Source organism: Monodelphis domestica, chromosome 1 (assembly GCF_027887165.1).
Source record: "Monodelphis domestica isolate mMonDom1 chromosome 1, mMonDom1.pri, whole genome shotgun sequence".
Taxonomy (NCBI): domain Eukaryota; kingdom Metazoa; phylum Chordata; class Mammalia; order Didelphimorphia; family Didelphidae; genus Monodelphis; species Monodelphis domestica.
This window is the reverse complement of record NC_077227.1, coordinates 286,057,626-286,081,578: the sequence shown is the minus strand read 5'-3', so window position 1 is coordinate 286,081,578 and position 23,953 is coordinate 286,057,626. Positions and strand designations below refer to the sequence as shown.

The 23,953-nt window shown below is 35.0% G+C and overlaps 1 protein-coding gene across 8 annotated transcripts in view; it reads left to right on the top strand.

The window, feature by feature from the left end:
- Nucleotides 1-23,953, top strand: part of MIA2 (MIA SH3 domain ER export factor 2) — a 139,044-nt gene that overhangs the window by 9,085 nt on the left and 106,006 nt on the right. For 6 of the 8 annotated variants that reach the window (XM_056810987.1, XM_056810985.1, XM_007473168.3 and 3 more), the window contains exons 4-6: nt 12,028-13,252; nt 14,218-14,304; nt 18,741-18,817. In XM_056810987.1, the coding sequence (XP_056666965.1) occupies nt 12,028-13,252; nt 14,218-14,304; nt 18,741-18,817 (1,389 nt within the window). The remainder of the gene's footprint in view (nt 1-12,027; nt 13,253-14,217; nt 14,305-18,740; nt 18,818-23,953) is intronic. The other 2 variants (XM_056810983.1, XM_056810984.1) reach the window with 2 other exon arrangements.

The following is a 23,953-nucleotide window of genomic DNA, read 5'->3' as shown; positions in this document are numbered from 1 at the left end:
ACCTCTAAAACTGAGGGTTTAAATCAATGGAAGAACACAAACTCCCTTTAACCCTAGACTCTACAGGTGCCAGAGAACCCAGGAGGAGGGATGAAACGTAATATACCTGGACCTCAGGTAGTGGAGGCCAGATAATCCCTTTTATACATCTGGGGAGGGGAGAGGGATTAGATTTACAATTTAGTTTATTTCCTCTTTAGCATTAGTTCTACCAAGTATCAAGATAAAATCAAATAGTTAGTAAACATTTATTAATTTCCTACTATGTGCTAGGCACTATACTAAGTACTAAGATATAAAAAGAAACAAAAATCAGTCCTTCAAGGAGCTTACAATCTAAAGTGTGAGAATTAGAATTAATATACAATAACTCCAAATATATTTAATAAGATGTATTAAAATAAATAAAATTTTAAAAAGCTAGAGTAAACTCAGCCACAGTCATAAGAGAAGAGAGAGGGAGGAGCTACCAAAACTTATATACAAACGTGACCATGCAATGTGGTGGAGAAGGGAAGAAGGGAAGAAGCATCCCATGCTGGGAGATGAAAAAGAATTCTGGGAGATGGAGTCCAAAGGAATAAGATTTTTTCAAATTATAGAAATGGAAGAGTTAATTTGGACAAAACAAATATATTCAAAGCAAGCTATATACAAGATAACTAGGAAATAATTAAGAAAGTAAGGCATTGGAATTAAGAGAGATTAGAGAAGACTTCTTGTAGAAGGTGGCATTTTAGTTGGGGTTTGAAGGAAGCCAAGGAGGTCAATAGGCTGTATTGAGGAGGGAGAGCATTCCACATATGGGGGACAGCAAGAGAGAATGGCTGAAACTCAAAGATGAAGTACCTTGTTCTTGGAGCAGCCAGACAGCCAGTGTCATGGGGTAGAAAAGTACATGTTTGAATGCAAGGTGGAAGATTGGAAAGGTATGAAGGAGGTAGGTGATGAAAGGCTTTGAATACTAAATAAGGACTTTTTATTTGATTCCAGAGTCAATGGGAAGTCACTGGAACAGGAGGGTGACATGATCAAACCTGCATTTTAGGAAAATCACATTAGCAACAATGGAGAATGGATTGGAGGGGGACAGACTTGAGATAGGTAGACTCATCAGCAGGCAATGGAAATAATCAAAATGTGAAGTAATGAAAGCCTGTACTAGAGTGGTGGCAGCATCAGAGGAGAGAAGGGAGTATATTTGAAAGACATCACAGAACTGGAATAGGCAAACTTTGACAAAAGTTTGGATATAGGAAGAAAGAGATAGTGAGGAATCCAGAGTGACTCCTACATCCTGAGCCTGGAGGTTTAGTGTTGCCTTCTACAGTAAGAGGGAAGGAGATGAGGTGGTGAGAGTATAGGGGAAAATCTGATAAATTCTGTTTTGAACATACTGAGTTTGAGATATCTGAAAGGCAGTTGGAAATGTGAGATTAGAGAGGGGGGTCAAGCCAAGATAGCTGAATAATAGAGGGACTCCTTGAGCTCTCCCAAATTTACATCTAAACAACTATTTTAAAATGCCCCAAAACAAATTCTGGAGAAGCAAAAGCAATAAAAGGAGGGGATAAAATGGAATGAAACATTTTTCCTGCTTAAGACAACTTAAAAGGTAGGAAAGGCCTGTCTCATTGGCAGTCAAGTACAGCACAAGCAGCATTTGGGCAAGCAACAGGTTACATCCCAGGCACACAGCAGTCAGATCCTGGCTCACCTCACTCCCATGTCAAGTCCACAGACAGCTATGCTTTGGTGTCCCCAGCTGAAGAAGTTTGGAACAATGCCCTCTCCACCTGAAAAATAGAGCCCAACTTTAGCACAAAGTTAAAAGTTACAAAATAGGCTAGAAAAATGAGAGCAAAAAACAAAATCAAAATCTGACCATAGAAAATTATGTCACTATAATAACAGGGAAGATCAAGACTCAAATTCAGAAGAGGATAATGTCAAAACAACTACATGCAAAGTTTCAAAGAATAATGTGAATTTGCGTCACCAAAACAAACAAACAAAAAAAACTCCAACAACTCATGGAGGAGCTCAAAAAAGGATGTAAAAAATTATATGAGTGAGGTAGAAGAAAAATTGGAAAAAGAAATGAAAGTGATGGAAAAGAATCATGAAAAAAGTCAATAGTTTGGTAAAGCAATTGTGAAAAAAAAGTCAATAGTTTGGTAAAGGAAGCATGAAAAATGGAAGATATGTAAAAATTCACTGAAAAAAACATCATTTTAAAAAGTAGAATTGGTCAAGTGGAAAAGGATATATAACAAACTTAATGAAAAAAATAATCCCCTAAAAATTAGAATTTGGCAAGTGGAAGTTAATGATTCCATGAGACATCAAGAAATAATAAACCCAAATCAAAAGAATGGGGGAAAAACCAGAAGAAATTGTGAAATATTTCACTGGAAAAACAACTAATTTGGAAAGTAGATCCAGGAGAGATAACTTAAGAATTATTAGACTTCCTGAACACCATGATCAAAAAAAGAGGCTAGATATATTAAAAGAAATATTACCATTAAAATGTTGAATAAGTGAAATAGAAATGAAAAGAAACCACCACTCACTTCCTGAAAAAGATCCCAAAATGAAAGCTCTCAGGAATATTATAGTCAAGTTCCAGAGCTCTGAGGCCAAGGATAAAATTCTTCAATCAGCTAGAAAGAAACAATTCAAATATTGTGGAGCCACAGTCAGTATTATATAGGATTTAGCAACTTCTACATTATAGGACTGGAGGGGTTGTAATATGATATTCCAGAAGGCAAAGAAGTTAGCATTACAACCAAGAATCACCTAACCAGAGAAACTCAGTATAATCCTTCAAGGGAAAAAACATTAATATTTAATGAAATAGAGTACTTTCAAGCATTCCTGATGAAAAAAACCAAAGCTGAACAGAAAATTTGATTTTCAAATAGATTATTTAAGAAAAGCATAAAAAGGTAAATAGGAAAGAGGAAAAAAAAGGGATTCAATAAGGTAAAACTGTTTACATTCCTACATGGAAAGATATTTATAACTCTTAAGAACTTCATCACCATTAGGGTAGTCAGAGGGAGTACTCATATACAGAAATTGTGGGAGTAAGATAATATGATGAGACAATATCCAAAAAAATGAAATTAAGGGGTGAGAAAGAGGATTGTATTGGAAGACAAGAAAAGGGAGATATAGAAAGGCATAAATTATCTTATATGAAGAGGAATGAAAGAACTATTACAGTGGAGGAGAACATAGGGTGGTGGACAATACTCAAACTTTACCCTCATCAAAATTGGCTCAAAGAGGGAATAATATTCTGTTGGGTATGGAAATCTTTAGGGAAGTAGTAGGGGAGGTAAATAGAAAAAGGGAGGGAACTGATAGCAGGGAGCAGTGATCAGAGGCAAAACACTTAAAAGGAGGTAAAAGGAGAGAGAGAAAGATAAAAAGGGGGAAAATAGGATGGAAGGAAATACATAGTAATTATAACTATGATTGTATGAACTCACCTATAAAATGGGAGCAAAGTGGATTAAAAACCAGAATCATATAATATGTTGTTTACAAGAAACATTGAAGCAGAGAGACACACACAGAGTAAATGTAAGGGGGTTGGAGCAGAATCTATTTGTAAAAATTAAATTAGTCTCTAGTAATAAAATATTATATTTTAAGAGGTTTATTAAGGATTATTAGAAAATCAAGGAATAAAGAAAATACAAAATAAGAAATCACATTCCCAGGATCTTCTCATGTAGCATGTTGTCTGTGGAGGCATCTTCATGGTGTCTTCTCCAAACAGTTCACTTTCTGGATTTGGAGAGGTAGCAAGTTTCTTAACCTAAAATTACTCTCAAAAGGAATTCAAACTTTGCAATTTAAAAATAATAATAATTATACATTCCCCCGCTGAAGAGGGTGATTGAAAAACACAGGAATCATTTAGGGATGCATGACTGAGTTATGAGGTATATGAATCAATTGGCAAGAGAAATAAAAAATTTTTTAAAAATCCAAATAAAAAAAGATAATTTCTGGATGAAATATAGACTATCAAAGTCTTATGTGTAAAAGTTCTAAGTAAAGGAAAAATAAATCTATAATAGGTCCTTGAATCAGGGCCCAATTAAAATGATATAAGCAATTAAACATTTACCCAATCAGTAGCCAGGACTACAGAAAGTTGCCACACTATGAAAGATAGAAAAGGGACTAGATTATAGGAGCCAGGTAGGAGTCAAATTTGAGACACTTGTCTATAAGTATTTTCACAAAGAGTGTGGATACAAGGAAGACCTACGTCTTAACATATGTCAAGCGTCACAATCTTGAGTCTTCACACTAGGTTCAAGTCCTTTGTATTGGTTTAGAAGTGCATCAATCCTTCCTGGATTGGTTTATTCTTTTTTTTTTTTGACCTGGGTGCTCTTTTGGCACAATTCAGGTTAAGTTTGTGCTCCTTTTTTGTATTCTCTTGTCCTGGAAGCAGACAGAATCATTAAGCAAAGTCCCATGAATTTTTTTAAACAATCAGTGGCATCATTTTGACAGTGTCAAGCTTTTGGGGCATGCATTGACATTATAGCAAATGTATTTTAAACTTATATTACTGCAAAATAAAAAATTTAAAGAAAATCTCAATACTGATGACATGTGCTTCAAATACAAAAGGAGAAAAAAAAAACTGAAATAGTATATTGCACGTGCAAGAAAAACATAATAATAAAAGAGTTTTAAAATTCAAAAATATAGCTTATAATCATTGACACATTGTGTTAAGCTAAGGAAATGTAGAATACAAGATTTCTCACCAAAAATGAGATCCATTTACTCTTCATATCTAACCATGATCCACTGTGAGTGCAAGCAAATGAATTTCACAAAGTAACCCTTTTTTAAATAAAGAACAGTAGTACATCATGTAATGCACATTAAAAAAGTATCAATATCCCCAAAATTTGTATTAGCCCAATTAATTGCAATAGCAAACAAACCCACTATCATATTTCACATAAGTTGCTGAATGGCATTTTTTTTTTAATAACCCTTACCTTCCGTCTTGGAGTCAATACTGTGTATTGGCTCAAAGGCAAAAGAGTGGTAAGGGCTAGGCAATGGGGATCAAGTGACTTGCCCAGGGTCACACAGTTAGGAAGTGGCTGAGGCCGGATTTGAACCTAGGACCTCCCGTCTCTAGGCCTGGTTCTCAATCCACTGAGCTACCCAGCTGCCCCCCTGCATGGCATTTTTAAAAGCCTATGAACTGATGGATATTTGTCACCATTTTTACAGAAATAGAAAATTTTTCAACCTTGGCAAATACATTTTTAAACAAAGTAAAACTTATTTGGGTCTAGGTCATCATCAAGAAATCTAGAGATCATTCTGGTGGAAGTAAAGTGAGCTGAAGAGTTAAAAATGAAAGATGCTCCTCTTTTGGGAGTCATCCAGGGGTACCATGCCCTGGGACTAACTTCCCAGCTCCTTTGGTATGAGGCTGTGATGTCCCATCCTTTCACATTTTTATAAATGTGGGAGGTGGGGATTATAATTGTATTTCACTTCAGCTACTAAAACGGACCGTACATCCTGTTAAAGGCAGGCAAAATGATCAGAGTTGTTGAAAAAAAAATCTAAAAATCATGTCTAAAAAAACCCTTAAAATCAATTTGAGATATTTAGCCCATTAAATTTTTCAAAGGTTGTTATACAATTGTAACCAGTTCTGATGAAGTCCATCCATCCTCTATGTGACAATTTACAAAATCAAAATAGAAAAAAAGCTGTTTTTATATATGGGCTTATTCAGTAATGTTTGTTCAGTATAGTTATAGGGGAAAAGCAACAGATTATAACAATAGTTAAAACCCAGTAGATTAAAATGATTCAGTGTAACAGAATAGTATTGAATACATTAATATATGAACTTAAAACCAACAAAATTAAATCTTAAACAAAACAATCAGTAAAATGTAATATAATACAGAGATTTTTAAAATAAAACATTGGAGTCCAAAAAGCCTTAAAAATATAACCTCCAGTCCCTTTAAAGTTCTTTGTTTTTTTTATCTGTTGAGATGCCTTTTGTCAGCACTATGGTGGGATTTTCTATAGCAAGGGTGGGTTTTAATCTCAAATTGAGCAGGCCCACATGGCAAAGAGTTGCAGGGAGTTGAATTTCTCTCCTGAATCTCAGGTGAGATAAATAAAAGTATCAGTGCACTCAAAAAATATCCTTTGAAATAGGAAATGCACTGCTCTCTCATAGAATATGTCATACTTGTAACTTCCTGTTTGGAAAAGTCTCTTCCTTCTCCTTGTTCCCCCCTCCCCCCGCCCCTGTGGTCCCCTGCCACATGGAGGCTAAATGTAGTGTAAGGGAAGAACACCCCAGTTTTTACCAGCTGGTTTGTGATTCTGAAGACACAACAGCTACCAGCAGCCTGGGTCATGGGGCTGGCCTGGGGAGATCTGGCTCAGAGGCTGGAGATCATCTGGGGCTGTTCCAGGGTTGGTTGGGAACTGGAGAGTGATCTGGGTCAAGGAGGTCTGGAGCTGATGGCTAGAGGCAAGAGCAGGAGCAGGAGCCAGGTGGGCAGGGCCAGTGAGTGATCTTGGTCAAGAAGGTCAGGAGGAGAGAGTTGAATCAAAAAGCCTCGGCAGGAGAAATGTGGGTTAAAAAAAAATTACCTATGCTGTCTTAAAAAAAATTAAGACTTCTTATCCAAATCTTGTGGTTGCTAAAACTGTAAAAATTAAATTAATATCTAGTAAGAGAAATATTATATTTTATGAGGTTTATTAAGGATTTTTAGAAATCAAAGAATAAAAAAAAATACAAAAATAAGAAACCATGTGCCCAGGGCTGATTAGCCCATTCAAAGTTTACTTACTACATCATTGCAATGGAGAAGAGCAGAAGAGGCGTTACTTCCAGTTAAATACTAATTGTGATCTCACCCAGGTGGAGTATCAGGTGAGATTATAGGGAATTCTGGGAAATACCAAGGACTTCTGGGGATTGGAGTCTAGGGTTCAAAATCTCCATTTTACATATTGTGCTTCAACTGAAGTAGGAAAAAAAAACAGGGATAGCGATCATGATCTCAGAAAAAGCAAAAGCAAAAATATAATCAAAATATAATCAAAAAAGATAAGGAAGAGGGGGCAGCTGGGTAGCTCAGTGGATTGAGAACCAGGCCTAGAGACGGGAGGTCCTAGGTTCAAATCTGGCCTCAGCCACTTCCTAACTGTGTGACCCTGGGCAAGTCACTTGACCCCCATTGCCTAGCCCTTACCACTCTTCTGCCTTTGAGCCAATACACAGTATTGACTCCAAGATGGAAGGTAAGGGTTTAAAAAAAAAAGATAAGGAAGGAAACTACATTTTGACAAATTATATAGATGATGAAATAGTATCAATACTAAATATGTATACTTAACGGTACAACATTCAAATTTATAGAGAAATTAAATGAGTAATAAGAGAAATTAAACAGTAAAATTATACTAGTGAAGGGACTCTTTCAGAACTAGATAAATATATATTTTTTTAATTTGGAAATTTTTATTTAATTAATTAACTTAGAATATTTTTTCATGGTTACAAGAATCATGTTCTTTCCCACCTCTTCCAATCATTCCCCTCCCATATCTGACATGCAGTTCCACTGGGTTTAACATGTGTCACTGATCAAGACCTATTTCCATATTATTAATATTTGCAATAGGGTGATCCTTTAAAGTCTACATCTGCAGTCATATCCCCATCAACCCATGTGATCAAGCAGTTGTTTTTTTTTCTTTTCTGTATTTCCACTCCCACAGTTCTTCCTCTGGATGTGGATAGTGTTCTTTCTTATGAGTCCCTCTTAATAGTTCTGGATCATTATATTGCTACTAGTAGAGAAGTCCATTATACTCAATTGTACTAGAGTGTATCAGTCTCTGTGTATGATGTTCTCCTGGTTCTGCTCCTTTCACTCTGATTCAATTCCTGGAGGTCATTCCAGTTCACATGGAATTCCTCTAGTTCATTATTCCTTTGAGCCCAATAGTATTCCATCACCAGCATACACATTAATTTTTTCAGTCATTCTCCAAATGGAGAGCATCCTTTCCTTTTCCAATTTTTTGCCACCACAAAGAGCGCAAGTATGAATATTATTTTTATTTTATTTTTAAATTTAAATTAATTTGTTTAGTCAATTTAGAACATTATTCCTTGGTTACAAGAATTATATTATTTCCCTACCTCCCCTCCCCCCACCTTTGCCGCAGCCAATGCACAATTTCATTGGGTATCACTTGTGTCCTTGATCAAAATCTATTTCCATGTTGTTGGTGTTTGCATTAGGATGTTCATTTAGGGTCTACATCCCCAACTGTGTCCCCTCGACCCATGTATTGAGAAGCAGTTGTTTTTTCTGCTATGTTTCTACTCCCACAGTTTTTCTTCTGAATGTGGATAGTGTTTTTTCTCGTAGATTCCTTCAAGTTGTTCAGGATCACTGTATTGCCACTAATGGAGAAGTCCATTACATTCGATTGTACCACAGTGTATCAGTCTCTGTTTATAAATGTTCTCCTGGTTCTGCTCCTCTCACTCTGCATCAATTCCTGGAGGTCATTCCAGTTCATATGGAATTCCTCCACTTTATTATTCCTTTGAGCACAATCATATTCCATCACCAATATACACTACAATTTGTTCAGTCATTCCAAAGTTGAAGGACATCACTTCATTTTCCAATTTTTTGTCACCACAAAGAGCGCAGCTAAGAATATTCTTGTACAAGTCTTTTTCCTTATTATCTCTTTGGGGTACAAACCCAGCAGTGCTATAGCTGGATCAAAGGGCAGACAGTTTTTTAGTGCCCTTTGGGCATAGTTCCAAATTGCCCTCCAGAATGGTTGGATTAATTCACAATTCCACCAGCAATGCATTAATATCCCAACTTTGCCACATCCCCTCCAGCATTCATTACTTTCCTTTGCTGTCATGTTAGTCAATCTGCTAGGTGTGAGGTGATACCTCAGAGTTGTTTTTATTTGTATTTCTCTGATTATAAGAGATTTAGAACACTTTTTCGTGTTCTTGTTAATAGCTTTGATTTCTTTATCTGATAATTGCCTATTCATGTCCCTTGCCCATTTATCATTTGGAGAATAGCTTGATTTTTTTGTACAATTGATTTAGCTCCTTATAAATTTAAGTGATTAGACCTTTTTCAGAGGTTTTTGTTATGAAGATTGTCTCCCAATTTGTTACTTTCCTTCTAATTTTGGTTGCATTAGTTTTGTTTGTACAAAACCTTTTTAATTTAATATAATCAAAATGATTTATTTTGCATTTTAAAATTTTTTTTCTAACTCTTGCTTGGTCTCAAAATATTTCCTTTCCCAAAGATCTGACAGGTATACTATTCTGTGTTCACCTAATTTACTTATAATTTCTTTCTTTATGTTCAAGTCATTCACCCACTCTGAGTTTATTTTGGTGTACGGTATTAGATGTTGATTCAAACATAATCTCTGCCATGATGTTTTCCAGTTTTCCCAACAGTTTCGTCAAATAGTGGATTTTTGTCCCAAAAGTTGGGATCTTTGGGGTTTGTCATAGACTGTCTTGTTGAGGTCACTTACCCAAAGTCTATTTCACTGATCCTCCTTTCTGTCTCTTAGCCAGTACCATATTGTGTTGATGACCACTGCTTTATAGTATAGTTTAAGATCTGGTACTGCAAGGCCACCTTCTTTCACATTTTTTTTCATTATTTCCCTGGATATTCTTGATATTTTGTTCTTCCAAATGAACTTTGTTATTGTTTTTTCTAATTCAGTAAAAAAGTTATTTGTTAGTTTGATGGGTATGGCACTAAATAAATAAATTAGTTTGGATAGGATTCTTATTTTTATTATATTTGCTCATAATTTCTATAATTTTGCTTATATAAAAACTTTAAAATTTTATGTAATCCAAATTATCCATTTAAGTTTTGTGATCCTCTCTATTTATTTTTTTGTCATGGATTCTTTCCATATCCATACATCAGGAATGTAATTTCTTCCTTTATCCTCTAATTTGTTCATGAAGTCAACCTTTATGTCTAAGTTATGTATCTATTTGGAGCTTATCTTATTGTAAGATTTTTTTGTAAAATCAATTCCTAACTTCTTCCAAATTGTTTTCATGTTTTTCCCTGCACTTTTTGTCAAATATTGAGTTCTTTACCCCAGTAGATGTGCTTTTGGAGTTATTTGAACACTAGACTACTAGAAAAATTTATTTCTGTATTCTGTGTACTTAATGATCAACTTTATGTTTTAACCAATATCAAATGCCTAAGAAATAGATGAAATACTGTTGTGGGGGGCTTGAGGTGAGCCCCTGGGGTTTAGGACAGATACCCTTTGCAAGAATGCACTACTCCATAACTTAGAAATAAAAAGAAAAATTTATTAATTTGGAATTCATGTTGAAGTGGCTGGGAGGACAGGCTCACGAGTGGGCCCTCTTACAGCAGATGTGTCCTGGGTCTTTTATATCTTTTGACATCAGGGGTTTGGTGACCAGGAATGAGGGAATGGAATGAGGTTGGGCATGAGTGGGGGATGTTTGTTATCTGACTGGGGTTTATGTCCCAAAGACACAAGAGATGACTGGCATACTTTAAGGGACAAGTATCCTAGATTAAAACCTGATGGTATCAGTATAGCCAGAGGATGTATATCTGTATCCATCTCAAAATCTTAAGGAAAATCCAAGGAGAAGATTCCTCTCAGAAGTCTTGCCTGATTGTGAGTCTCTGATGTCCAGAGTCACCTTTCCCTCAGCATTACAGGAATGCAAGGAAAGAAAGAAATTCCCCACTTGTGGAGATTGAGGTGTACAAAGGGAAACCCAGGGTCCCATGCCAATACGATGAAATAAGATTCTCAGGATAAAACTGCAGAGGAAAAGAATAATTCTGCAATAGTCTCCTCTCTCCACCCCCTACCCTCCAAAATAATATGGAATGATCACAAAGACTAGGTTAGAAGGCCTAAGAAAAGAAATGAAGGAAGAGAAGGAAATGAAGGAAATTTGGAACTTAATAAAAGACCAAAGAAACCAAAGTTGTGGTCTTTTGTTCCCTCTGGATTTTTTTTATTGGATGGTGATTTATTTAGAATACTGCTATGATTCTCTTAAAAACTTTTTTTTTTTAAACCCTTACCTTCCATCTTGGAGTCAATACTGTGTATTGGCTCAAAGGCAGAAGAGTGGTAAGGGCTAGGCAATGGGGGTCAAGTGACTTGCCCAGGGTCACACAGCTGGGAAGTGTCTGAGGCCAGATTTGAACCTAGTACCTCCCATCTCTAGGCCTGGTTCTCAATCCACTGAGCTACCCAGCTGCCCCCTTCTTAAAAACTTTTAAGTACCTCCAGTTATGAATTTCTAACTGTAGAAATATGGTTAAATATGGACCAAGTTCCCATGATTGGAGATATTTTCTGCATATTGTATCCAACTGAAATGATCAGTTTTTTAGATGTTAAATAATATTTTAAAATATCTAATTTTTAAAAACCAAGTGTTTGAAAAGAATTATTTGGTAAATGAGTATATAGTTCTCTCTTGAATGCTCTTTTTTAGTTAAAAGCTACACTATTTAGAAAATATGAAGAGTTGTTTAGAGAACTACAAGGGTAAGAAGGAAAAATGTTCTATGAGGATCCATTTTTAAAAAATAGAATTTTTTAGCCTGGAAATGCAAAATCTGGGGAAATAACTTCACAGGTTATATTCAAGTTTGTAAGAACCTGTTAGGTAGATTACATACAAGATGAACAAAATTGAAACAGCTTCAGTTTGATGTACCTTATTATTATAATAGAGAAAATAATTGGCTAACAGTAAGCAAATGATACCTATGGCATATATTAGTGAGGAAGAGTATAGATAGGTTTAAGAACAAGAAAGACATTCATCCATGAAATGGTTTTGGTAAATGCTTTTTTCAGTAATATAAAACTTTATTATCCTTTTAGGAATCTGACTTCATTTGTCTTCATGAAATGAACTATGTGTTTGAAAATGAAGAGAACATATTATACAGCGATAATGAAGAAATTGATCATTTAGACGTAGAAGAAAACCAAGAATCTAATATAGATGAAAGTGAATTTCAGAGAACACTTGAAATTTACTTAACTCCTGAAAATATTGAGATAAATAACCAGTTTCCAACTACAGAAGCCCCAGAAAATATCAGAGGTACAGATAAATCAGAAGTCTGGGGAAAAGTAGAACCTGAGAGTTTAACAGAGAGAGATATTAATCAAGAATCTCCAAGTCATGTTGCCAAAGTGGATCCTCCATCATCTTCTTGGGTTGCAAGATGGTTTGGTCTGGAAAGTGAAGAAGTTGAAGAAGAGACTTTTAAATTAGATCCTGAACTCCAAGAGAAAAACTCATTTCTCAGTAGAAAAATAACTGTAAGTGATGAGAATGAATTAAAGGAGTTAAACATTGAGCATTCTTTACAAAAGTATGAGTCAGAACCTACGTCAGAATTTGAGCCTTGTCCACCAGAACAGCCCACGCCAGAATCTGAGCTTGAAGAAGTACCTGATCATCAGACATCTGCTTGGTTTGATGATGACTTTACAAGATATTTTGGTTTTGACCAAGGGGATGCAAGATTTAAGTTACCATCCAGAGAAAATACTTCACTTCTACAAGACATTCCCGTTCCATCTGATCAAGAACCTATAGTTGCACATACAGAAAAACTACCAGCAGTAGAGGAGCCCAAGACAAGTGATAACCCAGCTTTTCAGTCAAGTTGGTTTGATTTGGGTTTTGGTAATATACTTTACTTTGCATATGCTGAAGAAGAGCAAGTGAAAACAGATAAACAACTAAGAGAAGGCAGCAGTGGAGGAAATGAGGATGAACATTTTTCATCAAGTGATTTTGATCTTGATAATAATGAGGAAAGAGAAATAGAAGAAACTTGGGAAATTAAAGATTACAAAGACAAGAAAAGGGTCTTGCAGGAGTCAAGAGATTCTGATACTTTACCTTATTTGGATAATGCTGATAATCCTTGGAATTCTCACAATATTCCCAAGAAAATCAAGCCATCATTTCCCCAAAACTTTTGGGATCAAGATAAACCACTTGTAACTGATAAAACTGAAGAATTATCAGATGAAAATCAAATCATAGAAAATATGGAGGTTAGGTCGAAAAATGAAAACAGTCAGTCAGGTTAGTATGAAAATATCTACAGACTATTTTTTTTTAATATCAAAGGGAAAAAAACTCCCAGGAATCTGTATTTCCCAAGAAACACAAACATCAATCATGACCTCTCTTTTATTTTCTAACTCACTCTAGGGCTTATTGTTATTAATACCTGGCATTTACAGAATGATATAAGGTTTGGAAATTGCTTTACAAATGTTATCTATTTCATTCAATCCTCACAACAACTCTGGGAGCTGCTAATAGGTTCTATTATTATCCTCATTTTTCAATTGAGGAACCTGAGGCAGATCAAAGTTACATCACTTGCCAGGGTCATACAGCAAGCTGTCTGGTCATAGAACTGAATTAAAGTTTTCCTGATGCCAGGTCCAGAATTTTATCCACTATACCACTTAGTTTAGAGGTAAGTTATATTTTTAAAAATTGAGAGACAAAAGTGATACTTAAAATATTTCAGTTTCTTTCTTCATTAATCATTATATGAATATTTTGAATGAATGAGTAAAAAAGCAGTTATTAAATGCCTACTATGTCCCAAGCACTTTGTTAAGAGTGAAGGAAACAAATTTAAAAAAAGCAAAAGAAAGCCCCTATATATAAAGGAGCTTACATTCTAATAGAAGAAAATAATACATTTTAGGGAAGGGATATTTTGATTTGGAAATTTATAGGAGTGGTGAATGCAGTCAAAGAAAAATAGACTGACACACTTTCTCCAGTAGCAATGGCTACATTAATTTGATTATATTTCTATAACTGAAAAGAGATAAGGGTAAACAGGATTGGGGGAGTGCCTTTGGTATTTTAGTTTTTTTTCTTGATAGTCCTCAAACCAAGAGAACAAAGAAACAGTTTGAAGCAATAGCTCTATCTCCTTGCTAATAAAATTGATCTGGAGAGGATTAGCATAGATATAACTCAACCCCTAAAGAGAAGCAGACTGTTTTTTTCTTTTTCATTTTTAGACTCTAAAATGAAATATAAAGAGGAATCCCAGTGGCAACAAGAAGAAAAATCTGCATCTTCCACTTTTGAGAGAAACAGTGCTAAAGGTAATAAAATAGATGGCTCTATCACACTAAAGCTGATGGTACTATTTACTTTCACCAAGACCTTCAGGACTTGTTTTCAGAATCAGAAATGGAAAATGTAGAAAAGATAGAAAATGTAAGAGGAAATTCTGGGTCTGGACTTGGGAAGATATGAGTAAAAGTCTTGTCTCAAACATTTTCTAGATGTATGATTCTGGAAAATAATTATCTGTCTGCCTCAGTTTCCTCCCATCTTGTAAAATGGGAATAATAATAGCACCTATCTCTCAGTGTTGTGAAGATCAAAGGAATGATATTTGTAAAGTGCTATGCAAATGATCATAATTATTATTAGTAGTAGTAGTTGATCCAGAAAACTTCAGATTTTTAGAGGTTCCTATTCTAGTGAAAAAAAATTACTTATGAAAGAAAAAATGCCTTCTGCACTTGAGTGAAAAGTCTGCAGATATTCAGGGTACTTCTTATATAAATGGTATTTAAAACAGCTTGTAGTTTCAAGCACCAGGTACATTAACATACTGAATAATAAGTTCAGACAATAATTTAAATATTGTTATGGTTCATCATCCTGAAAAAAAATACTTTCTGAAAGAGAAAAAGAAAATTACAATGAAATGTTACTAATCATGTGACCTTGGCCAAGTCACTTAACCCTTGTGGCATTGAGCTTTCTCTTTTGTAAAATAAAGAATTTAGACTAGATGGCCTCTGAGATCCCTTTCCATTTTCCATTTATGATCCTAGCATACTTGTTTTTTTTTTTTAAAGAAAAACCAGTATGCTTCACACAATTCTTGGAAGATAATTTTCCTCTATGATTTCAGGTGCTAATGAAGCTAAGTCAGACATATATGTATCAATAATTATCAAGAACTGAATCAGGTTTTTTTTTTTTTGGTTAGATGACAGGCTATTAATCCCTGACACAATAAAGAATCTCATGACTATGATGTATAGTTCAGAAAAACATGTGCTGAGCACATGGAGATAACAGTGAAAGTACTGGTAATGGTTCAAATGGATTAGCTAGCCAGAGTCTACCAGCAAGAAATACATTTGATGAACTTTTACCAAGACAATTCCTTAAAGTAAATGTAACATATTAAATAAACCAAACTCTAATTCAGGAAGACTGGTATTCAAGTCCGGCACCTGAAATTATATCGGCTATTTGGTCCTAGGCAAAACCACTTAAAATGTCATTGTCCAAGGGACTACTAGGTAGACAGTGGATAGAGTGCCAAAACTGGAATCAGGAGGACCTGGGTTCAAATTGGTTCTCAGAAACTTCCTAGCTATGTGACCCTATGCAAGTCACATAACCCCAACTGCCACTTACCACTTTTATGTCTTAGAATTGATGCTTAGGATCCATTAGAATCAATTAGGATTCTAAGGCAGATGGTAACGGTTAAAAAAATTTTTTTTTAATTGTCCAGACAACATTCTAAGACCTTAACTTGCAAACTAGGCATTGACCTTCATTTGTATTGGGAGTCTCCTTACTAGGTATTTCCTGTACCACTGATCCAAAACCACTCCCCACTCAAAAGCAAGTCTGTAGCAGTCCAGCCCATAGGCATTATGGGGAGACAAGGATTGTGAGTGAGCACATGGCCATCCTGTGCATGGCAATAAATTTTATTGCCAGCGTGGCTGAAGTTTAGGCGCGAAACCTTGCTTTCCTTTGTCTCACTCTCCCGGGGATAATAACCCCACCTTCACCTTGTCATAAGTTGCATTATCCAATGGAAATACCCCAGGTAACTCATCCATATGTATTGAGGTATCATATAACTGTTCAATATGTATTGAGCTGCCAAGATTATAAATAAACGAGCCGCAGTCAGCTCCGCCCACTTAGAGGACATCCACAGGTTTGATAAGGAGCATCTTCTCCCCTGTCTCTCTCTTCTCTAGCTTTCTCACTAAGGCCTGGTCTTTAGGCCAGGCCTGCCTTACTTTCTCTCTCTCTTTCTCCTAATGCTACCTAGCATTATCTACCTCCTTTAGTTTCTGATCTCCTTTCCATCTGAGCTAGCATTATCCTCTGACCAGTGTAGTGTTAAATTGAGACCATTGGGTGGGATAGCCTGGATAATAACACCCAGTGGTCGGAGCAGCTGTGGCTCTTAAAAATAATAATTGTCTACTGACTCAATTATTCACATATCTAAAGTCGGCTCGTTCACGCCCTTCGCGGGATCTAAAACTTCTACTCTATCTCTATCTTCTCACCCTTGCAGCCCCTCGCAGGCCGGGAGGCTACAAAGTCAAAATAAAGCACACTGTTCTTCAAAAATGTAGGTGTTAGCTCTCTTTGCTGTCCCCTTATAGGGTTTTCTTTATGGGAACAATTTTTTTTTAAAGAAACAAAGAACAAATTGCATTTTGAATCATTGAAAATATTCTTGCTGTCCAAGGATTCCAAAAGCAAATAATAATATATTCTAGCTCTATAATTTGTTTGTTTTATTAATTCAAAGATGACATTTTATTTTTCCAATTACATATAATAATTTTTGACATACTTTCCCCAAAAGTATTAGATCCAAGCTGTCTCACTCCTTTCCCTCCCTCCACTTGGAGATGGTAAACAATTTGGTCTGGGCCGTACAGGTATTATCATGCAAAACATACTTCCATATTGGTCATTGTTGTAAGAGCACACTCATACAAAACCAAATCCCTCAAATAAAACCATAAATACACCGATTTATGGGGGGAAAGATATGAACTTCAGGTGTGATGTTTATGCATTGACCTTTGGCTTCTTTTGTTTCTTACTCCTGAAATTCTTATTTTTCAAAACTCCTGCCTTTGCACTGTCATCATTGCACGTCAAAATACATGTTGATTAATTTAGAAGGTTCTCCTAAGTCTTATGTAGTTGCTCCCACAAGCTTCCAGGCACTAATGAAATCAATACCTAAGGGTGGGCAGGTGGAAATCACCAATTCTTTCCCTCCACCTTTCCTACAGAGCAATTTTATTAGTCCCTAGAAGCTTGTGAGAGGAGGCTGTACTTTGATTTGAATTTTTTTTTACCTCCTCATCCTTTGCATCAGTTGTTGGTATATAAGCTTTAACCATTTTTATGATGCTTTTTGTAAAGGCTTGTAATGAGTATTGCAGTATGGAATAATCAGATGTCTTATTAGTTTCTTTTTCTTATTATCTTTGAACACAGTACCTTCAAGAGTATTTCTTGTCTTTGGTTACTAGACAAGATGTTACATTTAGAATTCTAATGGCTAAGTTATTATTTATATTAATTTATGATATTTTATGATATAAAAATTAATGATTTTTAGTAACCTCAGACCCCTTTCCTCCACTCTGCTGCTGTCACATCAGAAGAAGGGGGCTACACTGAGCTGAGGAGTATTTTGTATATTTCTCTTTAATTATGTTGCCATCACCAAATGGCCAGCTGACTGGAGGCAAGTCATTTGGATCTTAGACTAGTCCTAAGAGAGTAGACACATTCTGTGGCTATGGTTTATTGAGAAGGGGACTGACCAGAGAAAAAAGTCTGAGGGAAGGTGAAAGTGCAACCTTTGTAATTAGTAATAATAATAATAATGATATTTGTATAGTACTTTAAGGTTTGCAAAATGATTTACAAATATGATTTCAGTTTATCCTAGCAATAACACTGGGAGGTAGGTGTTTTTATTATCCCCATTTTAAGAGATGAGGAAGTAGAAATAGACAGAAGTTGACTTTTAATAGTCAATTTTAAAAAATATAATTCTTTTTTCATGAAGTAGTCCAAGAATTAGAAAGGTACAAAATGTGTCCTATAGAAAACAAAAGCAATAGTAGTTGCTTTTAGTATAGTATTTAGAATAGTAGTGATGGTAGAAACAAAAATAAACCGAATTTTCCATATTTATTCATAGATAGGGCCATTAAGATTAAATTACTTATAAGATTTCATCAGGGGCAGCTAAATGTCCTAGTAGATTGAGAGCCAGGCCTAGAGAAATGAGAGGTCCTGGGTTCAAATCTGCCTCAGATATTTCCTAGGTGTATGACCCTGGGCAAATCACTTAACTCTCATTGCTCAACCCTTACCACTCTTTTGCCTGGGAACCAATACATAGTATTGCCAGGTCTTAAGGTCATGGTTTAAAAAAAAAAAGATTTAATGAAGAACATTGCAAAATCATATCATTTCTACATAATAACTAATAATAAAAAGCAATATCAATATTTCTCACCTGCTCAGCTCAAAATCCATAGTTTTTTGGAACACATTCTTTTAAATAAGAAATCCTCATTACTTCAAAACAATATTCCCCAACACAGTAAGAATCATTCTTTACTATAAAAGATAACCAGATAAGAAAAACAGTAATAATGTAATTTGAAATTTATCTAACATAATATAGCAAGTTGAACTATAAATATCTTTTCTTTCCTTATAATAGCAGATGTGCATGAGTCTCAGATACCTGAATATTCACCTCAAACTGAACCTTATGATTTCCATATTTCTGCAAAAAAGGTAAATGTTCTTTTTATTTTTCTTTATATTACTAACTAAAGAAAAATCTCTTTGTGTGTGTTTCTAATTGCATGGTTTATGTTAAACACTTTTTTAAACTTTTCATCATGAGCTGTTGCCTTCAACATAGGTTTATTTCTGCAATGAAAAGAAAATAAAAATAAATGATTTAGTCTGGAAGGAAAACAAAATAAGGAATGGGCAATAAGTGATCCATATGTAAATGAATATTCTATCCTCAAAGACTATAGAGTATAATGGTCAGATACAAAAGCAATTATCTAAATTGTAGTCAGACTGATATTAAATTTCAATAGTTTAGTGTTCCTTTTGCTTATTTGGCCTCCCCTATTTTCAAAAACATAATCAAAATTTACCTTTTTCCTATGACCCAAGATTATCAATATGAATATCAGTTGTTCTTTTATGCAATGATACTCTCAAGAAAGACATGTAAGATTAAAAATTAATATTCACTACTCCAAGTATTATATTTTTGTAAGATTTATTAATAATAATAACTTGAAGTAAAGATAAGTGATAGCCTGAGCAAGAAGAACTGCCCAGTCCTCGAAAAGCAGGAGAGTGAGAGTGAGAGATAAAAGGAAGGGAAAAAAAAAGGCAGGGTTATAGCCAACTTTTATGTACAACATGTAACGGCACAATGTGGAGACAAAAGGAAAGGGATTCTGGGAGATGAAGTTCAAGGATACAAAATTCTATTTACAGAGGCAACATAAAAAAGAACCAGAATCAAAGTCAGGAAGCAAATCATTTAGCCTCCCAATGCTTAGGCAATAAGACTATAAATTGATGACTTCCATTGATATTGGGTCCTTCCTCTTTTGGGAGTTACTTTCTTAGGTCCAAACATCAATCCTACAATAATGTCTTAAGGGGCTATTGAAGCTTATTTGCTTCGTACTAACTAACCATAAAATCTATAACCTGAGTTCTTATTTCTGCTTTTTAAAGCTTTTCTGTCATTCTTCCTTATTTAAAAAAAATATTTTCAAGTATTTGAACTTTCAAATTTAAAAAAATTTAACACTTCATTTTCTTTAGGTATGATAGACTTCCCCTAATTCACCAATGGTCATATAAAGCACATCCTTCTACTATATTATGTTGAGTTTTTAACTTAAATTTTCTTTTTTATTATGAATTTAAATATCAACAGATTTAAACATTTCATTGTCCAAGGAAGAATAGAGAAAGAAGATTACACATAAACTTTAAACTTCCATTGCCTTGTATAGCACATATTCTGGGTTCACTCTACCAATTCCTATTTACAATGTCAGGTTAGAATTCTAGGGGTAACTTTGAGGACTTGGAAATGACTTTTTAGTACTTATAAGTTCTTATCTAATGTATTCCCTAAAATCATTTAACCAGTTGATATCTTTACAATATGAATTATCATCAGCTAGCTTTTACAAAGGGATACTTACTGTAAACACGAAGGAGCAAAGACCAAAATACAACATTTTCCCTAAAAATATGGGACACACTGTCCAACAAGTACATACAGAGTCCATGGGATAGTGAACTCAAATTTAGAGAGCACATTTAGCAAAGGTGTAATTCATTCTTCCTGGTTAGACAAAAGTCCTTTGTTCTCTTCCTTTAGATCTCATGGAGTCCCCTTGAGGTGTGTATGTATAACTTCTTACAGGATTCTGAGAATTAGTGACCTTATTGAGACTACCTGTCCTTGGTGTCTGTTTTTTTCTCAGTTCTCTATGTAGACATTCCTACTTTTAATTTTGGGAAAGTCAATTGTCTGACTTTTCCGTTTTCAAAGTCTTGTAGTAAGTTGGAGGAGGGAAGTAAGTAAGTAAATGAGTAAGGGGAAAGACAGATTATGTCCTCTGCTTGCAAGTAATTCTCTCAAGGGCTTGTCTGGAACTGTTTACCACTAGGCTAGTTATCTAGTCACACAAGGAAGGACTAATTTTCTTTAAGCAATCACTATACTTGCACCACTTTGTCATTTCTTTTGGTTGATCAAAATATTTCATTCCTTTTAAATTAGGATATTTTTCCACTCCTGTTTTTTCCTTTGATTGACTGATCAAAATGTAAGGAATTAAATTTTATGGGTTGGACTAAACATATGAGAATTTTAAGATAATACTATGGTCACCAGTTTTAAAATTAATACAGCCCAAGTCAAAATGACTTTCAGTAGCTTTATTTACAAAAAGGTTTAAAGAGTGAAAATAGAGAATTGTAAAAGAGGGTAGAGTAAAAAGTCTAGCTTATCACCCTAAATGTTGCTCTGGCCCCTGGCTCAACCCATGCAGAGCTCATTAAACCCTCACCCAGAGAACTTGGTGGTGAATTATGTAAAGGTTCAACCCACACAGCCTCCTCCAAGAAGGAGAGGCCTCTCTAGAACTAATCTTTCCAGAAACCAGGAAAGGAGGGTCAGTTTTTCACTCATCAGGAGAAGATCCAGGAGCAGTCTTACCAGAAGCAGTTCAAGAGCCAGAGTCTAAGTGAAGCCAAAGACCAAAGTCCCAAAGTGAAGTCCTGAAGGAGAAGATTCTCCAACCCCAAAATTCAGGACAAAGACCCCTTGCATAGGAAGTTCATCATCTTTTATATTCGTTTTTTATATCACTGCCTGTCCCTTCCTCCACTTTATGGGGACCAATTGCAGTATTTAAATTTGCTTAGCACTGCCCAGGGAGACAGTGTTTGTAGGTTACACCTCTTGTCCTATGAGGGTGTAAACTCTTATCAAAGATTCACAAGTTTCTGACTGATTGGGTTGAAAGGGTGGAGCTCTTTAACTGGCTTGTAAACTCCCCCACCTAGTACCAAGTAGGGGTGTTCAAGCTTTGGTTGACTAAAAACAGGCAAGGGGAGAGTCAATATCATCTTTGCAATCTCCCCCTATGATCCTTTGGGAGACTAGTCTCTCCAATAGATCATTTAAACATAACTACCTTATACCTCTAAAAATCTTCTAACTAAAGGTGCATATAATATTGTACTTTCTAAGAGGAAACTACAATAGTTAGAGATAAGAGGGAATAAGAAGAGAGAGAGAGAGCAAAACCAATGTTTGCTAGGCTCATTGACAAAAAGCCAATTAAGGGGCAGTTCCCTTTGACATAAGTTTACACTCAGAATAAATATGTTCAACCCCCTTCAGGTCAGTCAATTACATCACAAAGTTCATTCTGGATCTTCTGATGCAGTGGAGGTTTCTTTATGGCACTTTCTACAAATATTTCATTTTCTTAATTGAAGGAGTTAGCGAGTTCTTTTCCTGAAAATTTTTCTCAAAAAATAAATTTTAAATCTTAGATTTTATGAAAATTATACCTAATGAACAACAGTATCCAGGAATTGTTCACACTCATTTTATGATTTCAATTGACATGTTCTCTAACTCAAAGAGGTGCTGCCACTTGATAAAGATATCAGAGCATATAGTGTTTGTTCATCTCAATAACTGTAGTAGGGATGATATGTTGACTCAATAGAGGATTCCATGATGTCTGTATTTTGTGATCTAGGGGTCTATATGTTAAATTTAACATGACAGCAACAAAATTGCTCAGCTTACTGTGAGTTTTAAAATTAATATTCAAAAAACTAAGTATAATATTTTAAAAGTTTTATTAATAATAAATTTTTTTATATATTTTATATATAAAAATATATATATATAAAATATATATATATATATAAAATAAAAATATATATATATAATATATATATATATTTATATAATTTATAATAATAAATTTATTAATAATAACTAGGGCAAAAGAACTGCCTGAATTCAGTCTGATAGCAAGTCCAAAAAAAGAAAGAGGGAGGAGTTACAGTCACTTAAATACAATCACACAAAATCACACAGGAAAAGGGGATTTTGTGAAATACTAGGAGACTTCTTGGGGAATGAAGTCCAAAGGCTCAAAATCTCCATTTATACATACCCCATCCCCCATGATCCTATTGGGAAAACAGTTTCTCCAAAAGAATTATGGAAGCATAATCAACTTAAAGATTGCAATAATTTGTGGATAAAAGTAAAAGAGAACAAAATCAATGCTTACTAGGTTGATAAAAAGTCAATTTGGGGGCAGTTCCCTTTGGCATAGGAGTATACATTCAAAACAGAGGCATTTAACCCCTCATAGTTCAATTCACATCCCAAAGTTCACTCTGGATCTTCTGGTACAGCATGTGGTCTCTGTAGGCATCCATCTTCATGGCACATTCTGTATTCTGGGAGGTAGCAAGTTTCTTATCCTAAAATTGCTCAAATTTAATTCAAAGTTCACAACAATAACTTGCCCCCCCTGATGTGAATAATAGCAAACATAGGGGATCACTCAGAGATGCATGGCAGAGTTATGAGGTATATGAATCAATTTGCAATAGAAAATAAAAAACATGAAAAAACCCAAATAAAAGAGAAAAATAACTTGTGGATGAAATACAAAATGTAAAAATCTTATGTCTAAAAAAATCTAAGTAAAGGAAAAACAAATTTGTAACAGGTTCTTGAATCAGGGCCCAATTGAAATGACTTAAGCATTTACCCAATCAGTAGCCAGGACTATAGAAAGTTTGAAACACCGTGAAAGACTGAAAAGGGACTAGATTATAGGAGCCAGATAGGAGCCAAATTTGAAATACTTGGTAGAACATGGGACAAGGAAGTCCTGCCTTTAACACATGTTAAACAGCCGCAACCTTGAACCCCAAACAAGTTGAAGTCCTCTTGCCTTGGCTCAAAATTGAAACAATCCCACTGGGATCTGGTCTCTTTGACTTTGTGCTCCATAGGCACTATTCAGGTGCTCTGTGTTTCTTTAGCACTGTACTGTGGCTCTTTTGTATATTCCCTTCTTCTGAAATCAGACAGAATCATGAAGCAAAGTCCCATAATTCTTTTTTTTTTGTAAGACATAGTTTTATATATACATTGGGTTTTTTTCCCCACTTTAAATATTATTTTATTTGGTCATTTCCAAACATTATTCATTGGAAACAAAGATCATTTTCTTTTCCTCCCCCCCACCCCCTTCCCACCACCTCTCCCATAGCCGACGCACCCATAATTCTTTTAAACAATCAATGGCATCATTTTTATAGTCTAAAGCTTTT